Consider the following 15,675-nt stretch of genomic DNA (forward strand, 5'->3'; position numbering starts at 1 on the left):
AATCTCTTTAAACCTGCGAGCTTTGCGTCTATACACGAATACCAGATGTTATTTACGGTTCTCACCCATTCGTGGGACTCAGGACTCTGCGAAAATGGCACATCCGAGATCTCGCGCACGTCAGCAACCAGGTAGCTATGGGACGTTCAGGGAACGGGAGTTTTTTAGGTAAATACATCACGACTTGATTATGTTCGTTGAAAGCTGACCGGATGATATATAGATACATTCCTCCGTACCATCTACAATCACACCCTCTACCTCATGTCGACCGAGACACCCAGTCCACCGTTGCCACTCGATCTTCTTGGGACCCCGCTCTGACCTCCTTCGCTCAGCTGGGAACGCTACGCCTGAATGCTAAGCGAACATTGATCTCACTATTCGGGCGAAACGAACAGGTCGTGCTCGCTGAGGCCACCCAAACCTTGAACATCCAGGATGATGGTAGCCATAACGCTCGTCAGGGATTGTGGATTGGATGCTGCACAATGTCCTACGAGCGTAGTCTCTGTAAATTCATGCTGAAACACTCGCAAGCCATCGAAAATCAACCTCAACTGCTCGTTGTACCCGACATGACCCAGCATGAAGAGTTCAAGGACCATCTAGATGTGACGAATGACCCCCATATACGGTTCATGGCATGTAGCCCGATCATTAGCCCCAAAGGAATCGTGATTGGCGCTTATACAGTTTTGGATGACAAACCACACGACCCATTGGATGCCAATGCTATGAAGTTCCTGGTCGATATTGCCCACACGGTCATGGATCACTTGGACGCAACTCGATCTCGACATGAACATCGCCGAGGCGAACGCATGATAGTTGGATTGGGAAGTTTCCTGGAGGGTAAAGGCTCTTTGCGCAACTCTTGGATCAATGCGAACGAGAGCATTTTGACTCCTTCTCCAGGCGAAGATGTTGATTTGGAGGGCCATGTCAATCAAGAGCAACAGCAGAAGCAGATTTCCGAGTATGCAACCCCGAGCACGAAGTATAATGACGGTGAAGGTTTTAGAGAATTCCGCCCACAGAATTTCAATACAAACCAGACCGGGAAACCCCCAGCGCAAACACACGAAGAGCGGACATTGGCTAGTCCGGATCCAGGCACAAGAGACTATTTCCACGCTCGGCCCCGGAATCGACGTGCCTCCCATAGGACCACGGCACCAAATCACAGAGATTCCCTCAAGAAACCCCCGAGGGACAGCTATTCTTCCAAAGTACAAGAAACATTTTCCCGTGCAGCCAACATTGTTCGCGAGAGTATTGAGGTCGAGGCTGTTGTGTTCTTCGACGCTCATTTTGGCTCTCGGGACGCTTTGGTGAATGCGTCCAATTTTGATTCCGAGAGTGGTGGAAGTTGTATGGAAAGTAATTCTTCAAGCGAGGAGGAAGCCAAACGCCGGGGATTTCCCACAGAGCGAGATATCTCTAGCGACCCGCAACCTGAGAATTGTGGAACGTCTACCGTGAATCCATGCAAGATGCTCGGATTCGCAACGTCGGATGTTTCTAGTGTGAGCAAGGAGTATATGTTGGATAAAAAAGTTGCCATATCTGAGAATTTCCTTGGGCAGCTTTCCCGTCGATACCCTCGAGGTAAAATCTTTAATTTCAGCGAAGATGGAACCCTCTCATCCGATGACACCAGTGACGGAGACTCTCCGTGCAGTAGTGGCAAAAAGTTCAAGAAAACCCGGAGAGCGTACCTACGTCAGGATGCTGTGACGCTTTTGCAGCTCGCTCCCCGTGCCCGAAGCATTGCTTTCTCGCCGCTGTGGGACTCACACAAAGGGAGGTGGTATTCAGGCTGTCTGACATGGACTAGAGCCCCTCATCGTGTTTTGACCTCCGAGGACGAGCTAGCCTTCTTGTTCGCGATTGGGCACAGTGTCATGGCCGAAGTCCACCGACTCGGTGCACTGTTGACAGAGCGGGCAAAGTCAGATTTGCTAGCCGGAATCAGCCATGAACTTCGGTCGCCTCTTCATGGTATCTTTGGCACAATCGACATCCTAAACGATACCGTCATCGATGTCTTACAGCGTGGATTGGTGCATACAATATCATCTTGCGCCTTCACTCTACTTGGGTCCATAGACCAACTTCTCGAGTATGCCAGCATTAACGACGTTCGTCCGAGGCCTGCCAAATTCGAATCCCAAGATGCATCCAATGTTGGTGCTCCGCAGACTTCACAGATCGGAAAGGTTGATAAGGATTCTGTCGTTCAGCTGGATGCTGCCGTGGAAGATGCAATTGAAACGGTCTTTGCGGGGCACTCATTTTTCAAGACTCCGACTACCCATCTCTGGACTACTGCCCACGCCTCTAACCCTTTCGACTCCAAGGGCGGAGTCAAGATCATCCTTGATATCGACTGTGCTCAAAACCTCAAATTTGCAACCCGCCCTGGAGCATGGCATGTGATTTTGACAAATTTCTTCGGTAATGCCTTGAAATTTACCGATGAGGGTTTTATTTATGTTTCTCTCAAGGCCACTCCAGTCAAGTTCAACTCGATAGGCCAAGCCACGCAGTCAAGGGTCACACTGTGTATCAAAGATACTGGATGCGGCATGGAAGAAGAGTTCCTCCGGAACGAATTGTTCACTGCCTTTTCCAAAGAAGACAAATTGTCGCCTGGCAATGGCCTAGGAATCAACATCGTGAATCGGATCGTATCATCGCTAGGCGGTGAAATTGAAATCAGCTCTCAAAAAGGCGTCGGTACAGAGGTTGTGACAACAGTCCTCCTTGACCATGTTCCAGAGCGGATTTTCCACGGGAGCCTACATGATGCCTCATTTCCTTGGTCCGTAAGAGGTCTTGTTAAGCAGAAAATCATGGGTATCCTGCTTCACACGTCTTCCGATGGGGATGCAGCCTTGTTATCATCCATACATAAGCTGTGCCAGCACTGGTTCCAAATGAAAGTTGATCTAATTGAGCCATCGAACATGCAGCTCAGCCATTGTGACTTTTACATCTCCCTCCATCAGTCTTCGGCCACGGGTAAAAATGAGATCATGTCCGTTCGCCCCCGTTCGAACAAGCGATTACCTCCGCCCGTCATCATCATATGCTTGTCTCCCAGGATTGCGCATACCTTGGCATCCCAGGATCAAAGGGAACCGGGGGGTTTTTGAGTATATTAGCCAGCCGTGTGGCCCATACAAATTAGCAAAAACATTGGAAAGCTGTCTTCAGCGCCAGCAGCTACGCCGTGACTCTTTCGTCGGGAAACGACGAGGGTCAACAGCTCAAGGGCCCGAGGAACATGAAAGCCAATTGAATGGGCGATCGAAGAGAGATTCTATTCCAATACTCAGTGCGGGCCCCGTTCGACCACCTGGGCCACTGCAAATGCCCACGGAATGCTCTGCTGAACCTATTGTGACGCCGGCTTTGTCCGTCCCCGCGGGTCTGGATGTGGATCTTCAAGCAGAGGATTATATGTCAGTCCACTCGCAAGTAGTTTCCCCCAGGACCATCCTTCTCGCGGATGATAACGAGATCAATCTAAAAATCCTGGTGGCATTCATGAAGAAGCTGGGTTACAAATATGCCATTGCACACAATGGACAAGAAGCCCTCGACATCTTCAGGCAAAATGCACACAACATCGAAATCATTCTCATGGGTGAGTTCAGCAAATTCGACTCCTTTTCTTGGCGATGTTCTAACTTGCTTGCAGATATTTCTATGCCCATCATGGATGGTATTGAATCGACCCGACGCATTCGCGAATTTGAAAAGACACTAGAGAACAAGAGACGCACCATGATCCTCGCGTTGACCGGTGTCGCGCAAGCTGAAACTGAACGAGATGCCATCGGGTCTGGTATGGATGCATTCTTGACCAAGCCCGCACGATTGAATGGGTTACGGCCAATCATAAAGGAGAGATTGCCTCAGACTTGATCTTTACAGCACACGAATTTTGAAGATTAGCGCTTGGATAGGAAGTAAATATTTGACGATTTCGATTTTGTATTTTGTCAGATCGCATGTGTTACTAATGTCAGAACCGAATGTTCCCGATTGAGTGATTTCTATGCACTAGGAATGAAAATGCTTGGGAACCGAACTTGACTTTGAAAAATCAGCTGAAGAAACAAATAATCACACAGTCTAGACTTTAATCCTGTTCTTATCCCTTCCAAACCGAATACCAACTTTGACAGCCTATTACCAAGTGTGGTAAGCGAGCGCTTGTTGTTCCCGAACAACAACTTTTTTTTTTTCCTTCTGCAAATCGAAAGAGCCTTCTACCAGTACAGGACAGGGTCCGGGGACTTTTTGGTAAGTGAATAACTAATCTATCCATCATTTGAATACAATAACCGTTACGGTTGCTCACAAACGCAATATCGGGAACTGATAACTTCGGGAAGAAATCCTGTTTTGCCAAGTCGCCAGACCAATATACAGAATGTTCATCTAGCCCCTAGCCGGGGCTACTATAAGTAATAACCTCAGGAATTCCAAACATTATAAACCACCTGGGCAGGACTCCCGCCATTTGATATTTGATTACCTCCAGTCCAAGCATTTGCAACGCAATCCAATCTATATCCGAAAGAGAACAAATAACACTGGCCTTCTCCTAGTACTCCTAGTATGAATGACAAATGGGAAACCAACTCTTCATTTTTTAGCATTTTCCGAAACAACGAGAGTATCTGCTCTGCTGATGATTGATCCTTCGTAGCTTGAATCATAGCATACTTGCTGTGCCCCGGCCTTCGAAAGTCGACGTGCACGATGCTTCCGGATTTGACGGTTCAAATACCTCCACGCATCTCCCATGAGTTGGATATCAGTGCGTGGGAGAGGCGCCGAGGGCGGTCGCTGGAGGGACATCAGGTTCGCCATTGTTTGATTGCTGGGTATGAATTGCGAGGGATTGTGATGGTGGGTTGTTTGAGGGTTTGACCTCAAGATGATCAAGTATGAAACGGCCTCTAGGGTACGGGGTAACCTTGACTCAAAGCACTTGAGTGAGGTAAGGCGGTGGGTATATAGTAGATCCAGAGGAGTGGTTAAGAGCTGGTCTGTTGCAGCGTCCCTGTCATTCAGCATTTCAGACAGTATATATATCTATAAAGGTAAGTATGAGTAATCGTGACATCCCGATGGAATGATAATTGAGACCCACACGACCCCGACCCCGACACCCATTAAGATTCCCTTTTGAGTTAGCCAGTGCGGCTGTAAGCCTTGCGATAACGCGAGGGAAAACAATGGCTGACGTGAGAGAGTAACTTTGCTGTTGGTGCTATCCCATCTATGTTGACCCCGACCCCGACCCCGACCCCGATGGAGTCTCCACTTTCACGACACCAACCTGCTCACAACTAACCCCTTTGACCAATCAAAACATCAGCAAAGTATCTGGGAGCTCGAATTGCCAATTATCGAGATGTGAGATATAATAATTATAGTCCAAGATATTGGCCATATCAGTGGAACTCGGAGAATGGGGATCCGGTACAATACTGTTCATGTTGAGAGGAGCCGATTGGGCAATTTCGGAGGACAAGATAAAGTCTAACACACGGCCAATTGTCTCTCGGGCCTGCTGACATATCCCGTAATTCCCTTCATGGGATTGAACGATCGTTCGGAGATAAGATGCGAATATGCTTAGGTCCTGTATAACTCGTGAACGGTAAAAATGTTGTGCCGAACTTGAAGGATCGGACGGGTCGATAGACTGTTGAGAAGCGCGGCGGACGAGTTCAATAGAAAGAACGCCGGCTGATGGAAGACCGAAGAAGGATATCTTGATTTTCAGATTAGAGAATCAGGAATCGAGCACGGGAATTGCATGAGAAGAGCTCACCACCCAAGACAATTCGGGAGTTAGTCTCATGGACCGCACCCGGCTTTCAATAAGCAATAGCACTTCGCTCAGGATCTCATGGGAAACCTTGACAAGATCTGGGGACCAGGTGTTTTGACGTTTGGAGAGGATTCGAAAAAGCAGAAATTGATCGTAGAGATAGTCCAGATGGAGCTGGAGATAGACACTCTGTTTGAAGTCTAGACCATATGTTGCATAATCCTGCGGTCGATGGAGGAATGGAGGGAGACCTAACCAGGCCTGATGAGACTGCTGTAAGAGCTCCCTATGGACTAAGATCAGCGGGTAATACATCACTTCACAGCAGGCAGCATTACTCAATTTTCGCCGGGAGATTTTCGCCTTGCTGCTTTAGCGATAATTCTAGAATGCTTTCTCGCACAGGGCCCATAATCAAATAAGCCCTCAGCCAGACTGCTTGTGTGTCGTTCTTCTCTGTATTCCAACCATCAGCATCGAGTTTGCTGATCGCCCTGTCCCGGACCTCTGGCTCTGCAATAATATCATCGAAACTGAGATCAAGGGGTAGCGTGATGTCACAGAAGCGCCAACTGATGCGTGGAGGCCTTCCTAGAAATGTAGCCATTTGCTTGTCCGAGCTAAAAGCACTGCCCATTACACGTTTTCGAGTTTCCACGAGCCAAAAAGGCGCATCCTCGTCGCAGGGAGGTTGGTTGAGGCCCAGGGTGAAAATGATTGTTGAAAGATCTCCTAATGCTCTCCATGCCCGGTAGTCTAAGGTAATTGGTGAATAAATATCAGGGTGATATGTACACACGCTACTTACCTCGATCGCCGTGGACCAGAGTGGCGAGGAAGAGTCGTTGGGAAATGAGCCAACTGACGGCATCATTCAACACGCCGGCTTCATTACAAAATGACAAGCATGTCTCTGTTGCTGACAATGCTAGTTCTCCTAAATCTTTCCTAGATCCGACGAGCTTGCCTTCGACTATTGAGTCCCAATCACCGGGCAGCGCGGTAGCTACTCCTAAGCAGGAGAAAGCCAAGCCGATGATCTCCCACCTGCATGACATGGATAACATGAAGTCGTTTATACTGACTGAGGAGTGAATTGGGATTGGGGATGAGAACAGGCCAAAAATCTCTCGTGAACGACTGAGCAACGCAGAGAAGTCAGTAGATGATTGTGATCCTGCGAATCTTTTCAGGGACTTGAAAGTGAGCTCAATGACAGGCTTGCTTAGAACACCGCTTTCTTGCGTCATTTTAATCGAAGCTTCTGTGATTCTCTGATAGATTGGGAGATTTGCTAGAAGTTGAAGAATATGTGCACCTCGGCGTACTGCATCGCTTTCGATGGGTATCGTGTTCGAGATCGGGTCCTGAATGTTGACGTTGGCTCTCTCCTCATGGGGAAGTGAAATCGCCAAGTTATCGGTACTTTCTTGGAAAAGAGTGAAATGACTTGTCATTCCGAGGTATTCGCACTGTGACAGCCGTCTCCTTTTGAGAGCCGACTGACTCTCGCGGATTGAAACTGAAGCTGCATCTTGGATTGGCTGGGGGGTTGACGTAGGCGTCAATGTCGCTGATTCGGAGTTGGCTGTTCTTGTCGGTGAACGGCGATAGATGCATTGGTCCGACTTGCTCGTTCGAGCGCATCTCGCACATGTTGGAAATTGATGGTCGCATCGGAGTTTAGACTTGCGACAGGGCTCACACGAGGATAGCAGACCGTTCTTTCGTAGAGAGGCCATGTTGATCTGCTTATCTGTAGACTGCAAATCGAGCGGAGTCAATCTAGTCCTGTGAACCAGGCACCATTGCTTACTAAGTGACAGCCGTTGCAATTTGACTCAGGTGATCATGCGTTGGATTGGTTTGTATAGTATGTTTCGTTTGTATCCTGACATGGCCTTCTCGAGTATAAAACGCCTTTTTCTTCGCCTTTCAACCTGCCTCTCCTCTTGATTCTTGGATCTTCCTGAACCTAGCCATCTAACGAGAATCAACATCGTTTCAATACATCGAGAAATATATTATGGTCATTGTCTTAGATCTTCAACCCTCATGACCTTAGAGATTGCCGGGAAATTTTGTATTGCTAATGAAGTAGTCCTGGATCCCAAGTTCGCTGCCTATACTGTTGGTCACAATTGTGCGGCTAGCTTGTTGCTACTAGGCATTGAACCGTCCAATGAGCAAAATTACGGAGTAGAAGAATTCGAAGAGCAAGCGATTTTTCCAGTAAGCCATCTCTTGTTCAATGCAGCATTGATGATGCCGAGACAAGTCGTTCTACCCCCCAAAATAGGAAAAGGTGATTAATGGACCACACACTATGGTAAGTAGCAGAATTTTAATTTTTGTACGGCTCAGAAACGTACGGAGAAGACTACCCCCTCAGGGAGCCGGTCCAGACAGGTAGAATACGATATTTGTGTCTGTGGGAATCAGTTAAAATCCCAACAGAATGGCGCTAGGCCAGGTCTCGAACACCTGGCTCGTCCTGCATCCAAGCGCGCGGCTGCTTTGGCAACGATCAACTGTATCAGCAATGCCAGTAGTAGCTATGACAGCTACACGTGCCCAAAAAGCGATACTTCAGGTTATGGTAACTTCATAATTGGGCTCGAAGGTCCAGTTTTGATGCTGATATCTACCCAGTTCTCCACATATCTGCCGCCTGTGGACTGCCATTATTGGACAGTTTTGCGGCGAGTATCTCTGCTTCGTTCTCATATATGCTGGAAGGAAAATCAATCGTTGCGCGCAAACTGAGCTCGCTGTACATGGCCAAACTGGAGTTCGTTGTTTTTTGTTACTTGTTCTGATCATATTGATTTCCGATGAAGATATCCGCCGGATATGGTTTGAACTTGGAAACTACTACAGGATGTTCGTGAATTGAAAACCCTGATATTCCACTTGGATATTCCTCTTGCATTTCGAAGGGCGTAGAAAGCCAAAATTTGCCCCTTTTGGCAGTCAAACTTGGAAATTAGATAGCCAAGTTTTATGGTACTGCTTTCGCTCAATGATTACGCGTACTTGAGCCTCTCCTTCGTCCAAGACGGCCGCAGGCTAGCGTCATTAATCTCACTCGCATCCAACGAGCTATCAGCCACATAATTGACCTTCCAATCCACAGAAATAGCAGCACCCTCTTCAGACTGTGCCCAAACAGCGACTGATATGGTATTCTCACCATTGTAATTCAAGACACCGAGTGGAACGGGGAATTCCACCTGGTTTCCAATATACGGATTGAATCGTCCGTATTGGTATCCGTTCACAAATAGCTGCGACCGGTAGGTAATCACCGAGCTAGTCGGAGTACCCAAGACGAACGAGATCGAGATATCATAATCGGATGGGAGATCCAACGAGACAACTGTGCGGAAGAATCGAACTGTGGCACCCTCGAGGCTCAGGCTTGAGCTGTCGCTAACGCTCTCCCAGGTCGAATCGTCGAATCCGGGGAGATGCCAGCCGACTCGCTCGGCGTAAAGTCCGTCTTCATTGTAGGCGCCGCGTACAGGGTCGAGATTGGACTCGCCGCCTGCTGTTCCGGCGATACGCCAGTGAGTGAAGCCTGAGGAGGAACCGAGGAGGTCGACGTCGAGGATTCCGCGCGGGTTCAGGGCTCCTGTTGTTTCGTCGTGACCTGTGTCATCGTGGACGACTAGCAGGACATTGGGTGTGCTGGTGCTGACCGTTGCGTTGGAAAACGAGAGTGTGAGGTTGGCTTGTTCGTCTGTTGCGTCGCCGAAGAACGATCCAATTAATTTGCCGTTCAACCAAGCTGACCAACCGCTAGATATAGTGTGAGCTTTTGCCTTTGGTGTGGAGAGTAAAAAGCTTACAAGGCTGTTCCTCCTTGGACGTTGAGGGTAACGCCGGTGGCACTGCCATTGAAATATCCGCGCCAGAGACGGATGCCGTTGTGGAAACCTGCAAGCTGTTAGATTGCATACCACCAAGTACTAAGGAGAAGTATATACCATATTCGTCTGCATATAGTACAGGGAGAGAAGTGGGTTCTCTAGGATTCAAAGTCGTCATGTGGTCAGCAGCTAGAGCATTGTCAGCTCTCATCGTAATTCAGTAGTTCAGCAGGAACTATACTTACCAACCCAAGCTGCACCAGTATCGTCGTAGGTAGTGAAGCGCTCCGGCAAGCTGTCCTTTGCCTTCCACGAAGTGAGTGCTGGCAATGTAACAGACTTCGGTGCAGAGATCGAGCCCTTCAAACTACCGTAAGCTGTTCGCTTCGTCTTGACGGCCTTTCCATTCCAGGTGATGGATTTCACGGCCTTCGGAGCAAAAACTTCAATTGTCGTAGCATTGACAATATCACCAGTGACTGCCAGTTTTGACTTCGAGATGTTGGCCCCTCGAACGAGATAGGGGCCTTGGACAAGAACTATTGATGGGTTAGTAAGTCATCAAGGAGGCAAGGATGAACAGTTCATACTACTTTCCGTGTCCGGAACACTCGGGTCAGTCGTGAGAGCAGGCACCCAGAACTTGTAAGCATAAGTGCGATCAAGCAAGATAACTCGGACACTGTCTATCTCCAAAACGCTCATGCCATACGACTGGGTGAAGGTAGCAGTCAATCCACCATGCTCCTTGATGAACTTGACTCCCGAACACCCTTCGCACGACTCGATCGATCCCTTCTTCGCTCCCTTGATATTGAATTCCCCGGATTCCCCAGCCGGAACCCAAAGAGTCAAGGTCGGCACACCGTCAAAGACAACATAGGTCAAGACTTCGGCAGTCGAGTAGAGCAGTGTCTTAGATCCGAAAGTGAAATCGGTAACAGCGATCTTAGACTGGTGCCCGTTTAGACGAATGACACCCCCATGTGCGGGGACAGTCAGTTTCCCAACAGAAGTTTCAACCTTGAGATGGAAGGCCTCGTTCGTAGAAGTCGAAGTGTTAGAATGGAAAGTGGCATAGAACCCGGCGTTCGTATCCGGGTTCCGCAGTTCATATGCGCGAACACCCGTGTTATCAGTATACTGTGTTCCATTGCCGATCAGGTCGGTCTTGGTCAGATCCTTCGCAGCACGAGTAAACAGAGCCAGCAGCTTTGTCTCGTAGTACTTTGCTCCAATAGAGCGGTCCTCTGAGATAGGCGATGAGTAGTCGTAACTGGATGCCGTCACGGGTGCAGCGATAGCACCCCAGTTTGTTCCACCGAAGATCATGTATAAACTCATTGCTGTGATGCGTTGGCCGATATTCCAGCGGTAAAACAGATTGGCGAAATCTTGGTTCAAATCCTCGGCGCATCCTCCTTCCGGTCCACCCCAGGGATTGTAGGAACCTCCTTGGAACTCTGGCATGAATGAGGGCAGTGTTGGCTGGTAATCTTGAAAGTAGTCGTAGTAGTCTACTACCTGGAACGCCACATAAGCTCCGTTGGTAGAGTCACATTGGCTGATGTCGCAGGTCCAGCACTATATCTGTATCAGATGATTATCCATACACAAATGTGAACCACACTTACAGATGGATACGAATCCACGCCGGCGATATCAACATTTCCTTCTCCGGTAATATAATCAGTGCCCCAAGAAAGCGAGTTCATGTTCGGGTCGTTGGCTGTCAATGGAATCGTAACGCCATTTTTGCGGGCATTAGCCTCGAGAAGCTCCATGTACGCAATAGCGGTGTTATTGGGTATCTTTTCGGAAGTTGAAATCCACTGGTCACCATACTCATTTTCAATTTGAAAGCCAATAGCCATCTCTCCATCAGTGACTTGGTAGCGACTGGTGATCTTAGCCATCTCCGTCATGTAGGGCGTCCAGGCCTTAGTGTAACGGGTGTCATTGTTACGGAGACTGCCATAATCGCCCGTCGTGAGCCACAGGGGGAATCCACCGGCCGTAGTCTCAGCATTGATGTACGGCCCTGGGCGCACAAGGACATACAATCCCAGTTCTTTGGCAAGCTCGAAGATCGGAGTGATGTCATGGGCGCCCGTGGAAAAATCCAGTGTCTGGTTGTTTGGGGCATGGTATGCCCAGTTGGAGTAGAAGGAGAAGGCCGTAAAGCCTGCAGCTTTGATCTTCTCTAGAATATCTCTCCACAGGCCAGGGACAGGGATACGCCAGTAGTGGAATTCACCTGAAAAGATGAAGATTCTTTGGCTGTCGACCTGGAAACTGTAATGATCCCATTCTACGGCTTCGTTGTATCCGTCATTGTGGAGCGGCCATTTGGTAGCTTCGGAGGATTTGGCAGTGGAAGGCAGACCGAGAAAGACGGTTGCAATCCATAGACTGTGGAGTACTTTCCCCAGACCAACCATCTTAGAACGACTGGATTAAAGTTAGCAAACCGCTCGACATTGGACATTGTCTCCTTTATACTCCGAAAACCAGGCACATTGCATCATTCTAGGTATAATTCCGGAGTGGTGGAGCTGCTCTAGTCGCATTGAGTTTAGTTAGAAGTCAGTGCAATTTGCAGCGGGGTTAAGCGACGCTCCGTACTCCATCTCCCCCGCATGGCGTGGTTTCCGCTCTGATATTTTTCCTCCATTCACATTGCTCACAGAAGGCCGGTGAGTGATGCTGGAATTGAAAATCTGGAGGTGTCGCATAGGCACAATTCCAATTGGGTCATTGCTGCGGACAAAACGGGCTCAATGTTTACATCCTTCCAGGGTTTGATTGCTTATAGATTGCTTATAGTCTAGCCTCGGTTTGGGATTTCCTGGTAATTGGGAAATTCTAATATCGGAGAGAAGAGACGTTGATTAATTATAAACTTACTAAATTACCTCACATCAAATAAGAGTTTGTAAAATTCCACATACGAGCTAAGCGACAAGCCCACTCATTCCTCCGCAGAAATGGCAAACTTACTCAATGCCCGAAGCCTCGAGCCGTAGAAGTAAAGTAGCCAGATACCAACAATGCCAATCACACTCAGTCCACCAAGAAGACTAGTACCCCTCGCAACCCCTAAATTGCCAAATAGCGGGTGGGCAAACATAACACTGCCACAGGCCAGTGCGCTCCGGAAAAAATCATTGGCTGCGAATAGACTGGCAGCGTACTTCGGGTAAGAGAGAGGAATATACACGAAAACACACTGCATGACAATGAACACGGTGGCACCGTAGATGGTGATACCGATCGTTGGTACGATCCAGTGAATGGAGGCTCGGGCCGTCCAGGCAAAGAGGAAGAGGCCGATTGTGGGACCGAAGGAAGCCGGAAGAGCGGGGAGCAAGCGGGCTTCTTGGACCGGCCACCCGAGACGTGCGATGCGGGGGTTCATCCAGAAATACAGGTATGAAAAATAGATGGCAACGGCCAAGATGCAAGATACCAAGATGCAAAGGAAGACTAGGCCGACTTGGCCGAGATTCATGTTGTAGTCGACGGGATAGACCAGGGGGAAGACTTCGAAGAATGAGTAGTAAATGCCGTAGATGATGGCAGTGTATATCTGGACGAAAAGAACGGCAGGATCTTTGATTGTAATCTCCATGGGCTTGATCAGAGCATCCACGGCGACATCCGAAACGCGCATGTTCTTCTGGTCGATCTCGGATTGAGACAGGAAGCGCTCATTGTTGTAGATTTTGCGAAGGCGCTGGGCACGTCGCAGCAGGATGGTCGGGGTGCTGGTCTCGGGAAGGAAAAGGAGCATTACAATGAAGACGGGGGCAGAGGCCCAGATAGACTCAAAGAGCGACCAACGCCAAGATTCAGCTGGAACAGCAAATCCACTGAGAAGAGGACCCAGGGCAGCTATGATAAGTCAGTATGAAAGTACACGAGAATGGGGAATTGTCACTTACGTCCACAGTATGCCGCAGCAACCCATGCCATCATAGCATATGGCAGAGCATTCAGACTGTACATGTCACCAATTGAGGCACCTCCTGATGCAAGACATGGAGAGCCGAAGAATCCTTGAAGAAAACGTAGAACAATCAAACCAGGGAAATTGCCAACAAAAGCCGTCGGAATGGAGATGATGACAAAGAGGAACATGGTTATAATGTACACGGGGTTTCGTCCAATAATAGGGATCTCACTTAAGGGGGAGAAGATCAAAGGCCCAGTACCGTATCCAAGAACGTATATCGAGAGACCTAGCGTGGCAACAATCTCGCTGACTCCAAACTCCTTCATGATACCCAGCTCCGACGCGGTGTAGATGGCCGATGTTGTATAAACGACAAATGTGTATAGACAAATGATCGTCGTAAGTAGTGCACGCTTTAAATTAGACCAATTATGAGGGTTCTCGTCGTCATCGGTGTAGTACCAATCCACCAAAATCGCCCCATCTTTTGTCTTCTTGGGGGTGATCGGAGTAGACTTGACTTTCTCAAGATCCTGTGCATTCATTTCAGAATCCTCATGTAGAGTCGAGGAATGGCTGATAGCATCGCTTTGGCCTGAGTTATGTCTTCCCTCTTGAGGCTCAGGATTCTCGGGCTTGCTCTTGGTAGCCTCGAGGCTCTGCATCATTTGAATCCATGGCTCGGGGAGTTCGAAGCCAGGCTTCTCTTCGGGATATTGAAGGTATTTATTTTTAGTCAGAAATCGGACCAACTGCCCCATTGGCGCTTCTCGAATAACAGCTTCCATTGCAATGATTCCTCGAAGATAAACTTTGATAGGTATAGTTGTAGGGTCGAAGCACGTAGCTATGATATCGTCGGATCTTGCTGCCGAACAGTGACTAGAAAGTGGCAGAGGCTATTCAACCACCAGAATAACTTTGGAGGTGTTTGCAGGTGTCGATGACCAGGAATGCCGTTCGAAGAAATTGAACATGGTTATATACCGTCACCGCAGCATCATCTGGGTCCTGCCTCATGAGAAATATTATACGGAATTAGGAAATAAGGCCAAAATAAACCAAATATGCTTCGAAAATCTTCCATTGCATCCAATTATGATTATCCATCACGTCCTTTGTTATAAATCAACTCGTCTCAACTCTTCTCCCGCGCCTTTCGAGCACGTCAGACCCACCAGGGAGATGAAATCCCCCGATCCCGAAAACGCATCGAGCCAATAAGGGACGAAGCTACAGCTCACCCATGGATGTACCCTGGATTGGAAATACGAATTATTACTCAGCTAGCTGACACGAATAGCCTCTTTCGTTATCAAACCCTGGCATATGGAGATGGCTTCCATGGCTATGATTCATCGGATTTCTTGGCATGATTTCTAACGTTATCTCCGGATCGGGAGTAAGATCTTAGCCCCGTGCTTGATAGTTATATGACGGAATTACCTTTTGTTTTACGAGATCGATGTCTGTGCGATTGGGTCTGTGCTTTATTCAAGCTCTGAAAGTTGACAAGTTGTGCTCTGCCGTGATGTTTGGAACGTTAAGTGATTAATAATCGAGGCCGCGGGGCTCGGGCTCTGCACGCACCGAGCAGAACATTATTCTTTCGACTGGAAAACGACAGTGATGCCATGATGGTCTTCAAAGGTTTGATGCTCTGGCTTAGGTTAAGGCACGCGATGCTACAAGGTTGTTGAAATTGATCGACCGAGGCTCTAAAGCACTAGTAGTACAATATACCTATCCCATTGATAGGTGAACTAGGTGGATCGTTGATAAAGTTACTATGCCCAGCGTAGGCATATATATGAACTCATTTAAACTTCAAGTATGATGTACAATCCAGTCATATTTCAACTGTCGTGCAAAAGCGGCTATGTCCATGCAAGCAAATCCAAACTGCAGATCGCAAATCGCAAACATTGTCCAATAATCCTTTAGCAACCCTTCCCAAATTCACCAATAAGCGAAGATCCTCAGCATTG

The 15,675-nt window shown here is 48.2% G+C and overlaps 5 protein-coding genes across 5 annotated transcripts; 1 reads left to right on the forward strand and 4 right to left on the reverse strand.

The window, feature by feature from the left end:
- Positions 1-94: 94 nt before the first annotated feature.
- On the forward strand, positions 95-3,936 carry N7503_012108 (uncharacterized protein; the record flags this gene model as incomplete). The annotated part of the gene is made up of 4 exons (XM_057071654.1): positions 95-168; positions 224-3,043; positions 3,213-3,655; positions 3,710-3,936. 4 exons carry the CDS (start codon positions 95-97, stop codon positions 3,934-3,936), a joined length of 3,564 nt encoding a protein of 1,187 aa, XP_056918265.1.
- A 726-nt stretch (positions 3,937-4,662) lies between these two features.
- N7503_012109 (uncharacterized protein) lies at positions 4,663-4,890 on the reverse strand (the record flags this gene model as incomplete). Its single annotated transcript, XM_057071655.1, has 1 exon — positions 4,663-4,890. One exon carries the CDS (start codon positions 4,888-4,890, stop codon positions 4,663-4,665), a length of 228 nt encoding a protein of 75 aa, XP_056918266.1.
- Positions 4,891-5,389: 499 nt separating this feature from the next.
- N7503_012110 (Zn(II)2Cys6 transcription factor) lies at positions 5,390-7,602 on the reverse strand (the record flags this gene model as incomplete). Its single annotated transcript, XM_057071656.1, has 4 exons — positions 5,390-5,800; positions 5,861-6,146; positions 6,199-6,616; positions 6,669-7,602. 4 exons carry the CDS (start codon positions 7,600-7,602, stop codon positions 5,390-5,392), a joined length of 2,049 nt encoding a protein of 682 aa, XP_056918267.1.
- A 1,284-nt stretch (positions 7,603-8,886) lies between these two features.
- Positions 8,887-12,173, reverse strand: N7503_012111 (glycoside hydrolase family 35 protein; the record flags this gene model as incomplete). The annotated part of the gene is made up of 6 exons (XM_057071657.1): positions 8,887-9,661; positions 9,712-9,799; positions 9,850-9,921; positions 9,978-10,271; positions 10,323-11,316; positions 11,367-12,173. The coding sequence occupies 6 exons, from the start codon at positions 12,171-12,173 to the stop codon at positions 8,887-8,889; spliced, it is 3,030 nt and encodes a 1,009-aa protein (XP_056918268.1).
- Positions 12,174-12,703: 530 nt separating this feature from the next.
- On the reverse strand, positions 12,704-14,475 carry N7503_012112 (MFS transporter; the record flags this gene model as incomplete). Its single annotated transcript, XM_057071658.1, has 2 exons — positions 12,704-13,626; positions 13,677-14,475. The coding sequence occupies 2 exons, from the start codon at positions 14,473-14,475 to the stop codon at positions 12,704-12,706; spliced, it is 1,722 nt and encodes a 573-aa protein (XP_056918269.1).
- Positions 14,476-15,675: the final 1,200 nt, after the last annotated feature.

This window comes from Penicillium pulvis (genome assembly GCF_028828015.1).
Source record: "Penicillium pulvis strain IBT 33274 chromosome Unknown scaffold_8_segment0_segment0, whole genome shotgun sequence".
Lineage (NCBI taxonomy): Eukaryota > Fungi > Ascomycota > Eurotiomycetes > Eurotiales > Aspergillaceae > Penicillium > Penicillium pulvis.